The 21,282-nt window shown below is 63.1% G+C and overlaps 1 protein-coding gene across 1 annotated transcript in view; it reads left to right on the forward strand.

The window, feature by feature from the left end:
* Positions 1 to 20,994, forward strand: part of GALNT2 (polypeptide N-acetylgalactosaminyltransferase 2) — a 35,028-nt gene extending 14,034 nt beyond the window's left edge. Inside the window, exons 2-16 of the mRNA XM_084868728.1 lie at positions 1,251 to 1,344; positions 2,895 to 3,048; positions 9,595 to 9,693; positions 9,884 to 9,951; positions 10,067 to 10,132; positions 10,738 to 10,859; positions 11,623 to 11,710; positions 12,336 to 12,423; positions 12,796 to 12,899; positions 13,434 to 13,560; positions 14,222 to 14,314; positions 14,565 to 14,648; positions 15,146 to 15,272; positions 16,027 to 16,146; positions 18,421 to 20,994. Of these exons, the coding sequence (XP_084724854.1) occupies positions 1,251 to 1,344; positions 2,895 to 3,048; positions 9,595 to 9,693; positions 9,884 to 9,951; positions 10,067 to 10,132; positions 10,738 to 10,859; positions 11,623 to 11,710; positions 12,336 to 12,423; positions 12,796 to 12,899; positions 13,434 to 13,560; positions 14,222 to 14,314; positions 14,565 to 14,648; positions 15,146 to 15,272; positions 16,027 to 16,146; positions 18,421 to 18,576 (1,590 nt within the window). The 3' untranslated portion in view covers positions 18,577 to 20,994. The remainder of the gene's footprint in view (positions 1 to 1,250; positions 1,345 to 2,894; positions 3,049 to 9,594; positions 9,694 to 9,883; positions 9,952 to 10,066; positions 10,133 to 10,737; positions 10,860 to 11,622; positions 11,711 to 12,335; positions 12,424 to 12,795; positions 12,900 to 13,433; positions 13,561 to 14,221; positions 14,315 to 14,564; positions 14,649 to 15,145; positions 15,273 to 16,026; positions 16,147 to 18,420) is intronic.
* The last annotated feature ends 288 nt before the right edge of the window (positions 20,995 to 21,282 follow it).

A 21,282-nucleotide genomic window follows, 5' to 3' on the forward strand; every position in this document is an offset into this window, starting at 1 on the left:
CGGTGGGCAGAGAGCGTCCAGCGTTGCTCTGAGGTCACCGGCACCCAGTCTCTCCAGGGGCCCTCGGGCCCCACCCGCTTCCTCTCCATCGCCCCTCCCCGGGGTCCCCTTTGTCAGACAGTGAGCTCAGCCTCCTGGCCCCCTGCCCGCTCCCCACTCCCCTCTCCTCTCTCCGTGAGATGCATGCAGCCATTGTTCTCCCCGTCCCCCCTCACAGCCCCCCCACAGCGCCGGCTGGAGGCCACGGCCCCTGGGACCGCCCGCCCCCTCACCGGCCCTTATCACCGCTCTTTCCTGCATCGCAGTCTGCCCAGCCCGATAGGCTGACAAAGGCCGCGGGGCCAGCCCCTTCCCCGCGTCTCCTGTCTGCGGGCCGTCTGTCTGGCCCGGGCCCAGAGAGGGCGGCTCTCCCCCATTCTTCGAGAGAAGAATGTGTCTCTGTCTGCTTCGCCTCCCGGGGCTTTGGAAAGGGCGGCGCGATCGGAGTGTCTGCCGGGTGTGACGCCGGGAACCGCCCCGGTGGGCAGCGGGTGTGTGTGTGTGTGTGTGTGTGTGTGTGTCCCCAGCCCGTCACTGTTCAGGCTGTCAGAAGCCCAGCCGCCAGGCACACGGAGCTGGGAGTTATGGGGCTGTGGGACCTTCCTCCCATGGGGCGCCATCTTCCTCGGTGGACGCCTCTTGAGGGGTTCTCCGACCCCCCCTGCGGCTTTCCCGCGGTGGGCGTGGCCTCTAGCAAGAGCCTCGGGCCCAGGCTGGTGTGGCTCTGTGGATAGAGCGTCGGCCTGCGGACTGAAGGGTCCCAGGTTCGATTCCCGGTCAGGGCACAGGCCCAGGTTTCGGGCTCCATCCCCAGTGGGGGGGCGTGCAGGAGGCAGCCGACCCGTGATTCTCTCTCATCATGGATATTTCTCCCTCTCTCTCTCTCTCTCTCTCTCTCTCTGTCTCTCTCCCTTCCTCTCTGACATCAATACAAATACATTTAAAGCAACAACAAAACCTTTACGAACATAATGAAATGAGTGGGAAACTGCAAATCCTCCCTCAGAGAAGCTTCGTCCCGCTCTCTCCCCTGCACCTCTCCCCGCTGAGAGGCGCTCGGGGTGCAGGTCCCGGGCGTGGAAGAGGTGAGACGGGGTGTGTCTCCTGATCGTGTCCCTGGGGCTCCCAGACGCAGTGCGTGGGGGCCGTGGGGGCCTGGAGCGTGGAGGTGTGCTCGGGAGCCGGGCCTCACGGGGTCTCTGTCCCGCCAGGACGACTGGAACGACATCGACCCGGTGAAGAAGAAGGACCTGCACCTCAGCAACGGGGACGAGAAGGCCCAGAGCGTGGAGACCCTGCCGCCAGGTACGACCGACCGCCCGCGGCCAGGTCACGGGTTCGATTTCCCAGTCCAGGGCGCCGTGTACCTCGGTTGCAGGCTCGATCCCCTGCCCCACGGGTCAGGGGATGCGTGCGAGGCAACCAGTCCATGTCCCCCTCTCTCTCTGTCTCTCTCATCCACGTTTCTCTCTCTCCTCCCCTCCTCCCTCACTTTCACTCTCTCTAAATAAAAACCAATGGAAACATATCCTCAGATGACAATTAAAAAAGAAAGAAAGAAAAGAAAAGAATGGGCCGGAGTCCTTCTTTCACAGTTTCTCACGGGCGAGCAAAGCTCCCCGTCTCGCCCGCAGCCCCCGTGACACGTGAGCCGTCATGTAAATGGACGTGTTTGTCTGTAATCCCGGCGTCTCCCTCCCGCCGCAGCGTCATGACCTTTCAGAGGGAGAATATCGGCGGTTTTCTTTTATTTTTTATTTCCCCCCTCTTAAGCAGAGTGAAATGGCATTCAATTGGACGCCACCCAGGAGGCCATAAATACATCGCCGAGCTTTGTCCTTTGATTTAAAATACATTCTCCTTCCCTTCTTGGCCCCGTGCCCAGGCCGGCTGCTCCCCGCGCTCGGGGCTGGCAGTGCGTTAAGCCCGTCTTCCCACGAGGGCTGGCGTGGAGGCTGGCGGCTCCGGGGTGAGGCCGGGGCAGGATGGAGAGCCTCCTGCCGCCCGGCCCCCTGGGACCCACGCCGACAGGCCTTTCCCTGGCCCGGGCCACCTGCGGGTGGTGCCCAGGTGTCTCCCCAGGGGCACCGGTCAGCGCCCGTGAGGTCTCTAACCCGAGAGCCACGTATGTGTGTCTGAGTGCCTAGGTGTCCATGTGTCTGGTGGTGTTCATCCTCGTAAGGTTCATTTTCATAAATTTGCATCATCATTTATTTATTTACTTATTAAAATATATTTTATTGATTTTTTACAGAGAGGAAGGGAGAGGGATAGAGAGCTAGAAACGTCGATGAGAGAGAAACATCGACCAGCTGCCTCCGGTCAAGGGCATGTGCCCGCAACCAAGGTACATGCCCTTGACCGGAATCGAACCTGGGACCTTTCAGTCCGCAGACTGACGCTCTACCACTGAGCCAAACCATATATCAGTTGATCTCTTACAGCCCCCCCCCCAGACTCCCTTGCATTTCCGCTATAGTTTGACAGTCTGTTCAATGGTTCTTTATAACTATTTTTCCCCATTTCTTTGAAAAAAATCTTTATTTGTTTTTAAAATATATTTTTATTGATTTCAGAGAGGAGGGGAGAGGGAGAGAGAGAGAAAGAAACATCTATGATGAGGGAGAATTGTAGATCGGCTGCCTCCTGCACGCCCCCCACTGGGGATGGAGCCCACCACCCGGGCCTGTGCCCTGACCGGGAATCGAACCCTGACCTCCTGGTTCCTAGGCCGATGCTCAGCCGCGGAGCCACGTGGGCGGTGATTCTGGACGTGGCACTGCCCCGGGGGATGGGGGGGGGCGCCCTCACGCAGGTCTCTGTGCCCTGTCCCACGCCCTCTCCGCTCCCCACAGGCAAAGTGCGGTGGCGAGACTTCAACCAGGAGGCGTACGTGGCGGGGACCATGGTCCGCTCGGGGCAGGACCCCTACGCCCGCAACAAGTTCAACCAGGTGGAGAGTGACAAGCTGCGGATGGACAGAGCCATTCCGGACACTCGGCATGACCAGTGAGTACACGGGGTGTGTGTGTGCGTGTGTGTGTGTGTGTGTGTGTGTGGCCTGGCGGGGGCTCTCCCGGCAGCGGTGCTGACCGCGGTGGTGTCTTCACGGGGCCGTCCCGGGGGACCTGAACCCCAGGGGTGGGGAACTGGGCAGAAAGGGCCCATGTGGGTGTGAGGAGGGGCCTGGCCCACACTCCGGAGCGGGCTGAGGTCCCAGCCGACAGGGGCGCAGGAACCCTGCCTGGTGCCGGGGACACGGCTCGGTTCTAGCCCCATGAGACGGCGGGAGTCCCGTGTCTCCGCTCGGTTTAGGTTTAAAGGCGGGTGGCCCTGCTGTGGCTTGTCCTCTTCCCAGTGGTGTGCTGTTCTTTTTAAAAAAAATTTCAATATGTTTAATTGACTTTTTACACAGAGGAAGGGAGAGGGAGAGATAGAAACATCCATGATGAGAGAGAATCACGGATCCGCTGCCTCTTGCACGCCCCACACTGGGGATCGGGCCCACCACCTGGGCCCCTGCCCTTCACCGGAATGGAACTCAGGACCCTTCAGTCCGCAGGCCAATGCTCTATCCACTGAGCCAAACTGGCTGGGGCCTCTCTCTGTTGGTTTTTATTTATTTATTTATTTATTTTACAAAATTCCAGCTCGAGGGCCGGCATTTCAGTCCCGGGCTGCGCTGGGGGGCCTCGGCAGGAGGGCAGGGCTGACGTCAGCTGTTTGAAAAGGGGGCGGAGCGGGATTAAGGGCTGTGGGGAAGGACACGGCCAGCTCCTCCTCTGCACGCAGGAAGGATAAACATTGCCGAGGCCAAGGAGAAAGTTAGCGTAAACGCAGCCCCGCGGAGGGCCGGGTGCCTGGGGGAAGGCAGTGATGATGGGACTCGGAGTCTTCTTTTTAGGGGAATGGAATCGGCGAAAACAGCAGACTCAGGCCCTGGCTGGGGTGGCTCAGTGGATAGGGCCCCCAGTTCGATGCTGGTCAAGGGCATGTACCTCTGTTGTGGGCTCGACCCCCAGCCCTCGTCAGGGCTTGTGCAGGAGGCAACCCATCGATGAGTCTTCTCTCACATTGATGTTTCTCCCCCCCCCCCCCCCCCTCTCTCTCTCTCTCTCCTCTCTCCACTCTCTCTAAAAAATCCACAGAAAGATAACCTTAAGTGAGGATTAACAGGCAAATGTAAAGAAGCTCAGCCGGCTTGGGAGGGGGCTTCTGCCTTGCGTTAGTGGGCGCTGCGAGGGGTCTCATTTCGGGGGGCCCGGGGCCTTGTTCTCACTTCTCCTTTTGCTGAGGAAAGCGGTGTCTCCTTCACGTGCTCAGCCCGCCTCCCCTTGTCCGTCGGCTGCTCAGCGGCACGTAAGCAGGTGAATGCCCGGCCCACTGCGCCCTGCAGGTATGGTCTTTGGGTTCAACACCAGCCTCTCACCGTTTTGTGCTCCTCTTCCCGTCTCGTCTCTTCGGGATTAAGTATTGCCCCTCCTTCGGCTTGTCGCATTCCTGGCATATCAGGGTCTCCCATCAGTGAGCACTCCTGCTATTTCCCTTATAAGGCGCAGGCCCAGCACTCCGCCCTCCACCCACGCCCCCCCTCTGCCCTGACGCTTGTGCGTCACACGGTTGACGTGTGAATTCCGAGGGACCGCTTTCACGGCCTCCTGCCGTCCACGGGGCTCAGCTCTGTCCACATGTTTATGTTTCCGCGCCCCGCCTGCGGCCTCTTTCTCCATCGTTCGCTCAGTGACAGTTCGCCGGCGGCGAGTTCAGGGCTCTTTTTTCTTCTTCCCGTCTGAACACATCTTTATTTCGCGATCGCTCCTGGAGGGTCTTCTCACTGTTGAGCCACTGTCTCCTGCTGCCCCCGCTCCGGTGGAATATCAGCCTGATCTTATTGGCCTTTTCCTCCCGCTGCCTTAAAGGCGTTTCTCTTTCCCTCCGGTTTCCAGCAGCGTGTCGGCGACGTGCCTGGATTTCTGTTTTGTTTTATTTTTTATATGGGAGCTGTTTGGAGTTTGCAGGAGTTTCTGAGTCGTCAGCATCACCCCGCTTTCTCTCCCCTCTCCCTTTGGGCCCCTAATTGCAACTTCGTCGGGGGTGTCCCTGGGTCTCTCCCCCCCCCCCCACCCCGCCCCCGTCCCTCTCATGCTCTCGTCTGTGTTTTAAGCGAATTGGCGATTCCCTGTGCTATGATCTAGTTGCAATCCTATTGGCCTTCCTTCTGCTCCCAGACCCGCTCCTTTATCTTGAATATATCTATTCTGCTTTTCAGTCCACTTATGGTATTCTTTATTTCTGTTGTATCTCACTGAGAATGAACAAATAAAGTGCCTCTCTCCCCCTCCACACACACACACAAAACAAATGCATACACACACTTTGAACAATTCTAAAGGCGGTTTTGATTAAAATACATTTCATTGTCAGAATCGAGCTGGCCGCCGTGTGTGTGTGTGTGTGTGTGTGTACATGCACGCATTTTGTCGGGGACACGCTGTCGAGAGAGATTTAAAAGCTCGGATCATGTTCTCATCCCCCTCTCCCTCTCAACAGGACGCAATGTGTACTGTATGCTGATTGAATTGGTTTCTGAGTGCAGCCCTGTGATTTTTATCTTCCAGCCCACTTCTAAATCACCAAAATACTCTCTGTCTCATCCGTCTGGAATTGGGCTTTTCGTTTCCTTCTTAATGCTATGTTTATGTAGAAGAGAGTTGCAGAATGGCAGGAAATGGGTCTTTTTCTTTTAATTTTTTTTACTTTTTCTTTCTGCTCTCACTTTATTGCGACGTCGGCAGACGTTCTGGCGTGCTGGTTTCCCTCGGCAGCTGGGGGGGTTTTCCCGGTGGCTGAAAGATCAGCGGGAGCCGAAAACGGGGTGACACAGCTCTGTTAGGGAGAGGCCTGCCGGCTGTCTCTCGAGGGAGAGCAGCGGCCCTGGCAGAGGGGAGCCCCCTTTCGAGGGGAGGAATGAGGAAAGGATGGGCTCAGGACTGGTGGCTGACCGTATGGTCCCTAACAGGTACACCGTTAGGCCCTCAGGTATTTCCGGGGTACAGGGTATGTCCCCGGGGCCCCTGAGTGTCAGCACCCACTGTGCACACACCCCTGGGCACCCGCAGGGGACAGGGGATCTGGGGGCCGACAGGACCTACGTACACGGGTTCTCACGGTGTTTGAAACCTCCGGCCTCTCTCCTGAGCCGTCTCCCCTGGCCCGCAGGGGGCGCGTGGAGCCTGGCACCAGTCAGGACCTGGGTTTGCCAGGGAGACGGAGTCCGAGTGGCCCCAGGGCGCCCTTTGCCACCCCGTCGCCCGGCCCGGCCCTGGGCGTGCACCTTGGCACAGGACGGGGAAAAGCCACGTCACGCTCGGAGTTGGTAGCTAATCACTGCCCCTCAGGGCCCTTGTCTGCGCTTTGCCGCCCCCCCCCCCCCCCCCCCCCCGGGGTTGAGCACAGAACTGCCCTTGTGTCTCTATGGAGTGGATCAGATCAAAAGCCACTGGTTTGGTTCAAAGACGGAGCCCCAGGCTCAGGAAGGCAGAGAGGAGCCTGCAGGGCAAACACACATCAGAAGCAGAAGGAGCGTGGCTCAGGGGTGGAGCATCGACCTCTGGAACCCGGAGGTCAGGGTTCGTTCCCGGTCAGGGCACAGGCCCAGTGGAAGGACGGGAGCAGTGTGACCCCCTGTCCTTGAGGTGGGCGAGGCACCGAGACACGGCTGTGGGGGCAGCGGGTCTGCGTCCCGTGACGTGGGAGAGATGCCGGGATCTGGGACCCGCCGCTTCCCGCGTGTCACGTGGAGAAACCCGCTCACGTATGTAACATGAGTGTGTTACATACATCAGATGCCTTCACGGCCAATCCCAGGCCCTGGCTCGTGAGGAGGGCGTGTTGGGGGAGAGCGTGTTTGCCCGGCTCTGCCTCCCGGGGCCTCGGCCGGCCACTGCGGCTCTGGCAGGAAGTGTGGTCTTGCTCTGTGGTCAGGCTCTGGTTCTGGAACTCTCTCTTATGCCTCTCCGCTCCCCTCGCCCACCATCACGTGAGCTCTTCCTGCAAACCCAGCAGCGCCCCGCCCCGGCAGTGACCGAGACGCCCTCCGCTCGGACGTGTGTGTGTGTGTGTGTGTGTGTGTGTGTGTGGATGGAAGCGTGTCTCAGCCCATCCAATGGCCGCAGCCTTGGGGGACTAGAGAGAGTTTCGCTCTGACTTCGTGACGGCCGTCATGGGGAACACACAGCCACATGCGTGTTGACACCTGTGTTAGAGTCGTGGAGACCTTTCCAGTTTTATTGATTCCAGAGAGGAAAGGAAAAGGGAAAGAGAGAGAGATATAGAGACATCAGTGATGAGAGAGAATCACAGATCGGTTGCCTCCTGCACGCCCCACACTGCAGATCAAGACCACAACCTGGGCCTGTGCCCTGACCAGGAACCGAACCGTGACCTCCTGGTTCCTAGGTCGACCCTCAGCCTCTGACCCCTGCTGGCCGGGCAGCCCCCGCTCCCCAGTCCAAAGACACACAGGTGATTAGCTCACGGGCTCTCGGTCCACCTCAGGGCGTCTTTCCTCGTTGCCATGGAGATGGGCTCGTTTCCCATCCAGTCGAGAGTTCAGATATTGTTGGCCTGTGCTCTTGGGGGAATTTAAACCTTAATTAAGGGTTAAAAAAACCACACACATTTGTGTGCCCAGCTTCTTCAAGCTTCGTTCTGCTGGATAAGACGTTACCAGCGTGGCCACGGCCGTACCAAAGCCTCGGAAAAGGGGGTGAACTTGACCCCGCAGCCCGAGCTGTCCTCAGCTTCGCGCTCCTGCACACGCCTCCTCTGCTGACTGAGATCAGCTCCCCGCGAGGAAAGTGGGAAAGTCCCGGCCGCCACCCCCCTCCTGCCTGCCCCCCCACCCCGCCCCGAAGGACTGTGTTGGGCGTCTCTCACTGGCTCTGGGCCGTCCAGACCGCTTGGCACGGATGTGGCTCTTTAGACGTAAGATTTATTGTTTCTTTTGAAGGAATCTCCAAGCCCTGTCTCCCTCGCTTGGCTCCCAGGGAGGAGGACTTAGGCCCTAGATGCACAGACACACACGCACACACACACACACACAACACACACGCACACACACACACACACAACACACACGCACACACACACTCTCTGACCGCATGGGCAGGAGCCTGTTTTTTTGGTTTTTGTGTGTTTGTTGTTGTTTTTTTACTTAAAAAACGGGATGGATGGCTGCTGCATGTCCTGATTGCCAATTCTGGGCACAACGTGGTGCCTTAGGGCCGAGGAGGAATTTTAACGGAGACTCCTTTGCCCGGCCGGCGTGGCTCGGTGGCTGAGCATGTGACGTGCCTTCTGAGGAATGCCGCCCAGGCCCCGGGGAGACGGGCTTCCCACGGAGAAAAGGGAAAGGAGAGAGCGGGGCGGGATCCGGTCAGTTAAGCTGACTATGACGTGAGCATGAAAACGGCTTCCTCCTCCCTCTTCTGATTCTCCCAGGGCTGGGGACGCGACGGAGGTGTCTGCTGGGCCCAGCAGGCCCACTGTGCGCCCACTGTGCGCCCGCCGCGAGCCCCACTGTGCGCCCACCGCGAGCCCCACTGTGCGCCCACCGCGCGGAGAGGGGCTAACTGCTGGGGCCGCGGCCTCCTAGCAGGAGGCTTCACATCACAGACCCCGATCTAGGGGCGGTGTTCGTTCACACACACGTTGAGCCTCGGAGATTCTTTCTCCGCCTGCCGGTCAGCTGGTTCTCGAGCTGGGAGGAAGTGCCTGCCTGTCCTTGAAGACTTTGCCTCGGGCGCTGTGATGGTGGACATGACTGGCGTTCCTTCCGGAACGTGCTTTTCCCCACCCACAGTGTCTGGCCGCTTCCTCGCGGTTCGTTAAGCCCCGCCGTGCAGACGCCTAAAATCAACCAACGCGGCCGGGCCGGGCCTCGGACCTTTTCAGTTGCAAGGATTTCCTTGCTCCTTTGCAGGATCTGCTCCTCAGGAGCGGCTTTCCCAGCCAGGAAGGGAAACCGGTGACCGCTGGCCCTTTCCCAGGGAGCGCGCTGGTCACTGGACCCACCGGTCCTCGTCCGCAGCCGCCTGAGCCTCCCGTCCCGTCCTCACTGCTTAGTGCGCTGGCCGCGCTCCGGAGATTGTAACGCCTCCTTCCCTCTCCCGTGGATGTCCCGTTAAACAGGGACTCCTTTGCCCGGCCGGCGTGGCTCGGTGGCTGAGCATCGGCCTAGGAACCAGGAGGTCACGGTTCGATTCCCGGTCAAGGGCACAGGCCCGGGTTGTGGGCTCCATCCCCAGTGCGGGGCGTGCAGGAGGCAGCCGGTCCATGGTTCTCTCTCATCATGAATGCTTCTCTCTCTCTCCCTGCGCCGTCCTCTCTGAAGTCCGTACAGACATATTTAAAACAAACACACGTACTTCCGGGAGCGTTTTTTCGTTGCCTCGCGTCTTGCTGTTACGCTGGGTCGACCCGCCCGTGCCCCCCACCGGGGCCTGGCATGGCTGGCCCGGTCCCTGGTGCACAGGACACACCTCTCTCCCTCAGGTGTCAGCGGAAGCAGTGGCGGGAGGACCTGCCGGCCACCAGCGTGGTGATCACCTTTCACAACGAGGCCCGGTCCGCCCTGCTCAGGACGGTGGTCAGGTGAGCGAGGGAGGTCCCTCCCAGGGACCCTGCACGCGGGCTGTGACCCTGCACGGCCAGGCCGGGGCCGGCCGGGGCTGCAGGCGGGTCTCTGAGGGTGCAGGACAAGGAGGGGCCGGCAAGGATGGGGCAGAGACAGAATTTCCCGCCCTCCCAGCCCTGCAGCTCCGTGTCTCTCTCTCCCCCTCAGCGTGCTGAAGAAGAGCCCGCCCCAGCTCATCAAAGAAATCATCCTGGTGGACGACTACAGCAATGACCGTGAGTACCGGGCCGCGTCCCCCTCCCCCGCTGGCCGGGCCGGGCCCCCCCAGAACCCGCAGGCCGCGCCCCGGGACACGGCGGGGTCCGACGCTCTCCTCCACTCTCCCCCCAGCGGAGGACGGGGCGCTCCTGGGGAAAATCGAGAAGGTGCGGGTCCTCAGAAACGACCGGCGAGAAGGTGAGACCGATTCTGACTCTTCCTGAGCCCGGGGACCACGTAGAGGGTTCAGCCCGGCCGGCGGCCGGCGTGGCCCAGGGACCCGTGAACCAGGAGGTCACGGTTCGATTCCCCATCAGGGCACAGGCCCGGGTGCGGGCTCAAATCCCAGTGGGGGGGCTGCAGAGCGTGTGTGGGCGCAGGTGTGGGTGTGGATGTGGATGTGGGTGCAGGAGTGGGAGTGGGTGCAGGAGCGGGTGCGGGTGCAGGAGCGGGTGTGGGTGTGGCTGTGGGTGTGGGTGCAGGAGTGGGAGTGGGTGCAGGAGCGGGTGCGGGTGCAGGAGTGGGTGTAGATGTGGATGCGGGTGCAGATGTGGGTGTGGGCGTAGGAGCAGGTGCAGATGTGGGAGTGGGTGCAGGAGCGGGTGTAGGTGTGGGTGTGGGCATGGGTGTGGGTGTGGGCGCAGGTGCAGGTGTGGGTGTGGGTGTGTGTGTGGGTGCAGGAGTGGGAGTGGGTGCAGGAGTAGGTGCAGGCACAGGAGCGGGTGCGGTGCGGGCTGCGCGGTTCCTGCCTTTCCCCGGGCGCCCTCCCGCCTGCCCTGACGTGCGTCTGCTCTCCCCCGCAGGCCTGATGCGCTCGCGGGTCCGGGGCGCCGACGCCGCCCAGGCCAAGGTGCTGACGTTCCTGGACAGCCACTGCGAGTGCAACGAGCACTGGCTGGAGCCGCTGCTGGAGCGGGTGGCCGAGGTGCGGGCGGGCGGGGGGCCGAGGCGCGGGCGGGCGGGGGGCCGAGGCGCGGGCGGGCGGGGGGCCGAGGCGCGGGCGGGCGGGGGGCCGAGGCGCGGGCGGGCGGGGGGCCGAGGCGCGGGCGGGCGGGGGGCCGAGGCGCGGGCGGGCGGGGGGCCGAGGCGCGGGCGGGGGGCCGAGGCGCGGGCGGGCGGGGGGCCGAGGCGCGGGCGGGGGGTGAGGTGCAGGCGGGCGGGGGGCCGAGGTGCGGGCGGGCAGCGGGCTTCTCCCCGGTGCTGGGAGGGGGGGCTCGGGAACCGTGCTCACTGGGGGACCCGTCAGCAGAGCCAGCCGGGGGCAGGGATGGGCCCGGGGGAGCACCCAGCAGGGTAGGACCTTGTCTTGGGACCGTCCTTCGTGCACCTCTGCACCCGCTCCCTGAGCCAAAGGGCAGTGTGCCCAGCACCCTGCCTGGCACCCCGCCTGTGCCTGTGAGCGCCGGGGGCGGCGGGCGGCGGGCGGGGGCGCCGGGAAGGCCAGTGCCAGCCTCGGGGTGGGGAGCCTGTCCGGGGCCACGGGCACCTGTGGGGCATCTACACTCATCGCCACGGGCACTGTGCCGGGCCCTGCGCCCTTCTCCTGCCTCCTGCCGGCCTGTCCGCTTCCCTCCCCGCCAGCACGGCCCTTCTCCTGGGAGGGGAGAGGCAGGCGGGAGGGAGGGCCGGGAACCGCTCGGGGTGCCGGGTTCTGGGTGCTGACCCCGGCTCCTGTCTGTCTGTTCCAGGACAGGACCCGCGTGGTGTCGCCCATCATCGACGTCATCAACATGGACAACTTCCAGTACGTGGGGGCGTCCGCGGACCTAAAAGGGGGTAGGTGCTCAGGGTCCCCGCCCGCCCGCCCGCCCGCCGCCCTCCCCGTCTGCGCAGCGTCCGGGCCGCTCCCAATCGGGGTCCCTGTGACCTGGGTCCCTGAGTTACTCTCTCCCCACCCATAAGCGATCTTCTTTAAAGAGAGATGGAAGCCCTGACCGGTGTGGCTCAGGGGATAGAGCGTCGGCCTGTAGACTGAAGGGTCCCAGGTTCGATTCCGGTCAAGGGCATGGACCTTGGTTGCGGGCACATCCCCAGTGGGGGGGTGTGCAGGAGGCAGCTGGTCGGTGTTTCTCTCTCGTCGGTGTTTCTAACTCTCTGTCCCTCTCTCTTCCTCTCTGTAAAAAAAAAAAAAATCAATAAAATAGAGAGATTGCAGAGAGATGTTTGCAGGCCCGGGAACCTGCCCCTGCCCCCTGCCCCCTGCCCTGAGGCGTGTGGGAGGCAGGGGGCAGACTACCCCACACTTTCCTCGCCTCCTTCCAGTCCCTGGATACGCCGGGGGCCCCCATTCCTCCTCTCATTTCACCTGTGTCCTCGGCATTTTAATTTGAGAGGGAAGGTGGGGGGAAACGGAGCCAGCGGCCGGCTCTCGTCAGCGCCGTGTCCTGTCTGTGCCCGGCAGGCTTCGACTGGAACCTGGTGTTCAAGTGGGACTACATGACGCCCGAGCAGAGGCGCGCCCGGCAGGGCAACCCGGTCGCCCCCATCAAGTAAGTGCCGGTCGCAGAGAAGTCTCTGCCCCCCAAACCCCACGTCCCCCGCTCAGCTCACGCGGGACCTGCCCGGAGCACGGAGCGCAGTCTGTGGAGGTGTCTGTCCCCATGAGGCCCCGCTAGGCAGGCTGCTGCTCGGGGTGCCCCGTTCCTAACAAGGGACCAGCGAGGTCACGGGGTGGACCCCAGGGACCAGTGGGGTCACAGGGTTGACCTCAGGGTTGCAAGGTTGACCTCTGGGACCAGGAGGAGGGCAGGGCCTGGCGGAGGCCCCGGCTGCTGCCTGTCCGATTGGCCGTGTAGAGGCACCCGTAACAGAGCTGCTGAGCTGGCCTTGACCTCTCTATCCTCTCCCCCCGTGCCCGGCAGAACCCCCATGATCGCCGGGGGGCTGTTCGTGATGGACAAGTCCTACTTTGAGGAGCTGGGCAAGTACGACATGATGATGGACGTGTGGGGCGGCGAGAACCTGGGTACGTACATAAGCGCCCCCGTCGGCCGCCACCACGGCATCCGGTTCTGGGGGACCCGGGTCCGGGCCTGCCCCCGCGCGGGGAGAAGCGGCGAAGGGCGGCCTGGAAGAGACCCCGGGGCGTGCAGGGTGCCGATTGGAAAAAAAACACCCATTCATCGGGCACAATTGGTCCCCACGTCAGTATAAATGGCCTCCCTTTTAGCCTTTTTGTGTGGAATACATATTTATTTCAGAGACGGACAGGGAGAGAAACATTTATGATGAGAGAGAACCATGGACCGGCCGCCTCCTGCACGCCCCACACTGGGGATGGAGCCCGCAACCCGGGCCTGCGCCCTGACCGGGAATCGAACCCTGACACCCTGGTTCCTAGGTCGATGCTCAACCACTGAGCCGCACCGGCCAGGCCGTAGTTTTGTGTTTTTGAATGTATTTGCATTGATGTCAGCGAGGGGGGGAGAGGGAGAGGGAGCCCTGGGGGCGGGGGGCTGTGTGCAGAGCCCCCGCCCCGCTTACCCGCCTCCGCCCGCAGAGATCTCCTTCCGCGTGTGGCAGTGCGGGGGCAGCCTGGAGATCATCCCCTGCAGCCGCGTGGGCCACGTCTTCCGCAAGCAGCACCCGTACACCTTCCCCGGCGGCAGCGGCACCGTCTTCGCCCGGTGAGGGCCGCGGCGAGGCCGAGGCCGAGCGGACGGGGACCCTGCGGCCCCACCCGGACGGGCCATCGGGGACGGGGGACGCGGCCCATCCACAGGCCCCGGGCGCCTCTCCCGGGCACCGGGCTGCGTCCCGTGTTGTCCCGGGACTTGCAGGACTGTTTGGGGACTTGCCGGGGGTCAGGCTGGGACACGTGTGACGATGGGGCGGCGCGAGGGGCCGGGCAGGGAGAGCCACACGCGTGTGGGAAGCTGGCAGAGCCGGGTTAGGGAGGACAGCCTACACTCTTCCTCGAGGGACGGTATGTGGGTAAGACGGCAGTCCAGCCGCAGGACACGCCGGCCGGAAAGACCTGGTGACCTGTAGTTCCGGTGTGGCTCAGTGGATAGAGCGGAGGGAGGGGCTGCGGGCCCAGGACGGCAGGTGCAGGCGCTGAGGTGGAGGGGGTCCAGAGCAGGAGGACGGGGAGTGACCGGAGCCTGGGGGTCAGGACGGTGGACGGGGCGGGGGGCACAGACCCGCCCAGCCGCACCCTGTGGGTGCTGAGCAGGGCCAGCCGGCCCCCTACCCCGGGGACCTTCCCGCGGGCCCCCCATGCGGACGCGTGGAGGGCAGCTGCCAGGCGAGAGCACCCCCAACTCACTGGACCCGCTCTGTCCCCAGCAACACGCGGCGGGCGGCGGAGGTGTGGATGGACGAGTACAAGAACTTCTACTACGCGGCCGTGCCTTCCGCCCGGAACGTCCCCTTCGGCAAGTACGTGCCCTGGGCCCCGGAGGGCGTGGGGGGTGGGCTAGCCTGAACCCCGAGAACCGACAGCGTTGAGAAGAGCCGCCCAGGTGGCCCGGGGGGACCTTTCTCTGCTCTAGGGGGACGGGGTGCAGGGACAGGGCTGATCCCGGCTCCACGCCCGCCCGGCCCTGCTCTCAGGGCCGGTGTCTGGGGGACGGGGAGGCCCCCCCCGCGTTCCGGACGGGCATGCGAGCCTCTGGCTTCCCCCCCTCAGCATCCAGAGCCGCCTGGAGCTGCGGAAACAGCTCAGCTGCAAGCCGTTCCGCTGGTACCTGGAGAACGTGTACCCTGAGCTGCGGTAGGTCCGGGGCCCGGGGCTCCCCGACAGGGCGAGGGGCAGCGGGGGGCGGCCAGGTGCCAGGCGCTCGCCGTGAACCGGGGTGTGTGCCCCGGCCGGCGTGGCTCGGTGGACAGAGCGTCGGCCTGCAGACCGAAGGGTCCCGGGTTCGATTCCGGTCAAGGGCACGTACCCCGGTTACAGGCTCCTCCCCGGCCCGGGCCCTGGGCAGAGCACGTGCAGGAGGCAACCATTCGACGTGTCTCTCTCACATCCATGTCTCTGTCTTCCCCTCCCTCTCCCTCTCCCTAAAAACCAATGGAAAAATGTCCCCGGATGAGGACTAACAACAAAAATTAAAATTAAAGTGGGGTTTGTGCTCAGTGAGGATGGAAGTGCGGATGGGGGATGTGGGATGGGGGGCTGCGGGGCTGCCCACCCCTCCTTTCTCGTTCCTGCCGGGCCGGGCGTGGGCCGGCGTCCCTGGAGCTCAGCGGTCGGGTCTCCGTTGCCATCAGGGTCCCTGACCACCAGGACATCGCCTTCGGCGCCCTGCAGCAGGGCACCAACTGCCTGGACACGCTGGGCCACTTCGCCGACGGCGTGGTGGGCGTGTACGAGTGTCACAACGCCGGGGGCAACCAGGTGGGTTTACCGGGACCCCGGGGAGCGGGGGGCTGAGGCGATGCGTCCGAGCTGCCCCTTTCCTGGCCTCGGGGAGGTCTTCTCCTGCTGGCCACCCCTCCTGCTGACCACCCCCTCATGCTGACTACCCCTCCTGATAACCACCCCTTCCTGCTGACCACCCCCTCCTGATAACCACCCCCTCCCGCTGACCATCCCCTCCCGCTGGCCACCCTCCTGCAGCTGGGGGGCAGATGGGGTCTCCCAGGTTCTGACCTGTGCCTGGAGCCAAGTTGAAGGGCCGAGGGCACCAGCCCAAGTCTGAGGTCCCCTCAGGAGAGAAGGAAGCCAGGAGAGGTTGTGGGGTCACCACCGATTGCGGCTCCCCGATGCCCCCCAGTGGTAGGCTTGCCTTGAGGCAGTGGTCGGCAAACTCATCAGTCAGCAGAGCCAAACATCAACAGCACAACGATTGGCATTCCTTTGGAGAGCCGAAAACTGACTTCTGCGCATGGGCCATGAAGCTTCAACCGCACTGTACGTGCGCGCCCACACGTGGTGTTTTGTGGAAGAGCCACACTCAAGGGGCCAAAGAGCCGCGTGTGGCTCGCGAGCTGCAGTCTGCCGACCACTGCCTTGAGGCATAGAGTCATCGGATGGCTCTGGGCTGGACAGGTTCACACACACACACACACACACACACACTCACTCACACAGACACACACACACACACAGACACCCCGGCCCGGCGCCCGCTGACACGCGTGTGTTGCAGGAGTGGGCGCTGACCAAGGAGAAGTCGGTGAAGCACATGGACCTGTGCCTCACGGTGGTGGACCGGACGCCCGGCTCGCTCATCAAGCTGCAGGGCTGCCGGGAGAACGACAGCAGACAGGTACGCCCGCCCGCCCGCCCGCCCCGGGTGCCCACCCCCAGGGGCCGCCCGGCTCCTCCCGCCCGCACCCGGGCTCCGCGGTGCCCGCTCCCACGATGATGTCCAGCCGCCGCGTTGCACTCAACTCCTGCTGCCCCTGCACCCCACATGGCGGGTTCCTGGCATTGGGGGGGCACACAGTAGGTCCTGATGTCGGGGAGCGGTGGGTGTGGGCGCTTGAAGGCTGGTGGGTCTCCTGTCGGCACCCGCCCCAAGCACCCCACCACCACCCCATCATCAGCTCCTGCCCTGGGGTCATTGTCCTGAGCCCAGTCTTCCCATGTCTTCTGTTCCCATGGGCCTGCCCTCCAGGCTGACCAGGCAGGGCTCCTGCGAAGGCTGGTGAGCCCGGCTCTGGGCTGGGCAGGGGGAGGGCCTGCGATGCCTGCCCGTCATTTCCCTCGGGGCCTGCGGGGGGCGTGCTGCGGTCCCTCTGGGGAGCTGTCTGTGGCACCTGGACGTCTGCTTGCGGCCGGCAGTCCCGGTGACTCCCGTGTCAATGAGGTGGTTCTGACGGGAGGGGCCTGTGTGGCGAGGAAGTGACTGTTACACCGAGAGGCCACGGTGCCCTGCCCCAGGCATACGGGTGACGGCTGAGGGGAGCCGGAGCGAAGGGGTGATGGGCAGCAGCAGTCACCGCCCCAGCTCACCTGATCGCCCTGAGTTTCAGGGTCGCAGGTCGTGTGGCCAGCCCAGAGCTGGGGTGCTGGGCTCCGCGTTGCTCTACTCCCCTCCCCCGCCTTCCTGGCCTCCCCTGTTTGCCCTCGGAGGAGAAGTTCTCGGCTATTTTTATCTCGATGCCGCGCGGTCTTGCCAGGTGGAATATTTGGTTTCCAGACACATCCGTGTGTGCGTGTGGTGAGCACATTTGCAGAGTCGTGTGTGTGTGTGTGTGTGTGTGTGGGGGGGTGTTTCTGACCTGGTAGGCGGATGAATGGATTGAGGTTGGCTGGTTGGGTGAGGGATTGATTGGTCATTGAGTTTGGTTGGTTGGTTGGTTGGTTGGTTGAGTTCATTCTGTTGGTAGGTTGATTGGTTTGGAGTTCAGTTGGTAGATTGATTGAGTTCAGTTGGTAGGTTGATTGGTTGAGCTCATTCAGTTGATTGGTTGGTTGAGTTCAGTTGGTAGGTTGGTTGGTTGAGTTCATTCCATTGGTAGTTTGATTGGTTGAGTTCAGTTGGTAGGTTGGTTGAGTGGTTAGTTGGTAAGTTGGTTGGTTGGCTGAGTTGTTGGCAGGTTGGTAGTTTGGTGTTAGGCCGTGCGTGTGTGTACACCCACAGTGGTAGGACAGTTACAAGTATTTGGATGGCTGTATTTTACAAGTAGGACATTCAGAACCCAACAAAATGGTTTGGTTCCAACCATGCAGGACGTTGGGGACTCTGAGTCCAGTTTCCCACACGCACCTAGGAGCCCACACACGGGTGGGGGAGACACAGCATAGAAACAGGTTCCTCAACCGGACGCCCTGTCCACAAAGGCATTTCCTGTTAGTGGACCTGACACCCTGCCGCTGGCTCACCTGAGCGCGGTCCCTAAGAGGGAGCCCCCAGGCAGGGGCTTGAGGTGGAATGGGGGGGGGGCAGGATTAAGCCCCTGAGCTGGGCAGCTTCCTGCAGCTCCTTTCTTAGGGTGAGATACCAAACAAGCCTCCTGGTGAGTGGATGCCGTTGGTAGTTTGATTGGTTGAGTTCAGTTGGTAAGTTGGTTGAGGGGCCCCAGAGAAGAGCTTTGAGGTGCAAACCAGCCTGGCCCTGGGCTTCTCTCCTGGGCCGTTGGTAGGCCTGCGGCTGCTGCAGCATGGGACACTTGCCGACTGCCCTCCTTTAGGACCAGAAACCAGAGAAGCATGTGTATGTTGGTTTTGATGCAGCGCTAGGGCCCTGGACACAGGCCTGCTGATGTGTGTGTGTGTGTGTGTGTGTGTGTGTGTGTGTGTGTTAACACCCTGCTAATTTATTTAAATACGCACACACACACACACACACTTATCTCTCTCCTTCTCCCTCCTAGTTGGAGGGAGAGGGTGAGAGACAGAAACTCAATGATGAGAGAGAATCACGGATCGGCTGCCTCCTACTGGGGAAGGAGCCCACAGCCCGGGCGTGTGCCCTGACCGGGAATCGAACCCGGACCTCCGGGTTCCCGGCGGACGCCCAGCCGCAGAGCCGCGCCGGCGGGCTGCCTGTGTTCCTGCCGGAGCTCACGGCAAGGCGTCCTCCTGTCTTTTGCAGAAATGGGAGCAGATCGAGGGCAACTCGAAGCTGCGGCACGTGGGCAGCAACCTGTGCCTGGACAGCCGCGGGGCCAAGGCGGGCGGCCTGAGCGTGGAGGTGTGCGGCCCGGCGCTGTCCCAGCAGTGGAAGTTCTCGCTGAACCTGCAGCCGTAGGCGCCGGGCCGCGGGCCGTCGGGGGTCCGTGCATCGATCGCGCCTCTCGAACTCTCCGCGAAACGATATACCTCAGCGCTCCACCGCGTGTGCGGCCGGCACCTCGGCCCGGACACCTCGGCCCGGACACCTCGGCTCAGACCGGGCGGCGGACGCAGCGGCGAGGGGAGAGCCTGATCTTCCCCCTCCCTGGGCCACCGCCCCTTCCCGGCGGCTCCGCCTCCTGGCCCCGCCCGGACACCGGGAGCATCTCCGGGGGCGCCACAGCCCGGGCTCCACGGGGACGGGAGGCGAAGGGGCACTGCTCCATCGCCGCGGGAGAACTCTCCGGAAACCTCCGTGTGCCCCATCGCAAGCCCGCGGGGCCCACCGCGCCGACGGCCACCTGCAGGTCTGGTCCACCTCCCGCCGCCTCCACACGCCGAGGAGGACCTGCCGTGTCTGACCGTGAGCGTGACCGTGAGCGTGTGCGGGGACACGCACTATAAATAGATACAAACAGCGCAGGGCGTGCCCGGTGGTTTCTGTAGCTCCGCCCCCTGGGATGCCCCCCCGGAGCAGCGGCCGGGCCCCTGGGGGCGGCCCTGGCAGCCGGGGTTCCCGGAGGCTGGACGCCTCTCTGTCCGGCGCCAGCGCGTCCACTCTGCGTGCCCCTGGCACCCGCCAGCCTGGACTGGTTTGGACAGACGTTGCTTTAGGTCTTTTTAAATGAGATTTCTTTTCTCGACGGAAAAATAAACAACAAAACTGACCCCACAGCTCCCGGTAGCGGCAGGAACTGTTCCAGGCCAGCGACGGGCCGAGGGCTGGCGGCCTGGCAGCTGGCTGGGGCCCGGGCCCTGGACGCTGGGGCCTGTCCGTCCCTCCGGGCCCAGGACGATGGGAACAGCCCTGCTGCTCAGTGACACTGAGGCCCCGGGCCTGAGCGGCGGCCGGGGGTCAGGGGTCGGGGAGCAGGCGTCCATGTGAACCAGGGATGGTGAGAAGGGAAAGTAACCACAGGGAGAGATGCGGGCGCCCCCTGGAGGGCGGGGTGTCCCGTGGAGCCTCCTTGCCTCTGGAGGGACAGGCCAGCCCCAGCCCCAAGGAGGCGCTGTGGTCACCTGGCCACGCTCCCCTCGCCCCCCCTGGCCCCCCCCCGGCCCCCCCTCTCACACCTGCCTGGTCTCATTCCGGCCGCACCCCCAGCGCCCAACACACACACAGGGTGGCCTGTGCCTCCTGCGGGCACATTCCCGGGCCCCTCTGGGAGGGACGGGGCATCACCGACCAGAAACGGCCCCGGGAGATCCTGCCAGTCACACTGCCACGGCTCCTCTGTCCTGCTCATTCCCTTCTTTTAAGATCAAAGTTCATCTTTTTTTAAAAAATTGATTTCAGAGAGGAAGGGAGAGGAGAGATAGAAACATCCATGATGAGCAAGAATCATGGATCAGCTGCCTCCTGCACACCCCACCCTGGGGATGGAGTCTGCAACCCGGGCCTGTGCCCTGACCGGGAATCGAACCGTGACCTCCTGGTTCACAGGCTGACTCTCAACCACGGAGCCACGCCGGCCAGGCCTGATGGTCTCTTTTGGGAGCGGGAGCACGGTGGGTCTCTCTTCCTCCACGTGTGTTTGCTCGTGACATGGATGGGGCGTGGCACCGTGGCGGGGGCTCCCTCACCCCCCGCTTCTCCCTCCCGCCCCTGCCAGGCAGTGCCAGGGGTGGCCTCACACACGAACGCCTCCAGAGGCACCTGGAGAGGCGGGCACCTGTGCTGGCCCCGGGCACTGCCCACAGGCTCCGCCCCACACCTGTCCCCGCGCTGTTACTACTGTCGGAAAACCACGTCCCCGTGGGCACCAGACCCGGCTCAGACCGGAAACATCCTCATCGGGTCCCTGATCCCCGACCCAGAAGCCTCGGCGCCCTGCCCCCCAGCGGGCAGGCCCGTGGCCTTGACCTTGGCCCTGGCCCTGGCCCTGGGGGCGCTGGGAGCAGAGGTGGCCGAGCCCCCGCCCCCTCCCCCAGGCCAGCCATGTTTACAGGACACCGCGTGCCAAAGCGACTTCCTGCGGCGGGTGGCGGCGTATCTTGTCGTCTCGGGGCCCATCTCCCCCCCCCACCCGCCACCCCCTTTTTACACACGAAGGTTCTCCCTCCCAGAGCCCCCCCGAACAAAGCAGGGCACCGCCCCCGCCCCCTGTGGCCGTCTCTCCGGGGTCTCCATCCATGGCGTCCGTGGGTCTGTTTTGCAAATTCAAAAATCTAGTTTGGTAACTTGTTTCTTTTTTCCCCCCACCCCCCGGTTGGTTTTTTTTTAAAAAAAAGAACTGCTGTACAGAGCTTGTGCTTTGTCCGTTTTATAGATGGAAACCATCCTCGAAAAACGTTTTAACTTAAAATAAAGAGACGATGCTTTATAGAGAAGGCGCCCTGTGCCGCCGCGGCTGTCCTTGCGCTGGGGGAGGGCGGTGTGAGGGCGGAGGGGTGTCTGTCTGTCTGCGGGGAGGGGGCTGCTCGCGGCCGTTTCTTATCGCACGTCCAGAAAGCATCCACCCTTCACACACACACACACACACACACACACACCCCGCCCTTGTGTGGTTTATTCCCATCTGAGGGTGATCATCATCATCTTTCCCTTCCGACAGCCACACAGGCCTGCTGCCCCCGAGAGGCCAGCCAGCTCCAGTCAGCACAGCGGCGCCGTGTCCATCCG

The sequence above is a fragment of the Pipistrellus hanaki genome (assembly GCF_964339955.1).
Source record: "Pipistrellus hanaki genome assembly, chromosome: 20".
Lineage (NCBI taxonomy): Eukaryota > Metazoa > Chordata > Mammalia > Chiroptera > Vespertilionidae > Pipistrellus > Pipistrellus hanaki.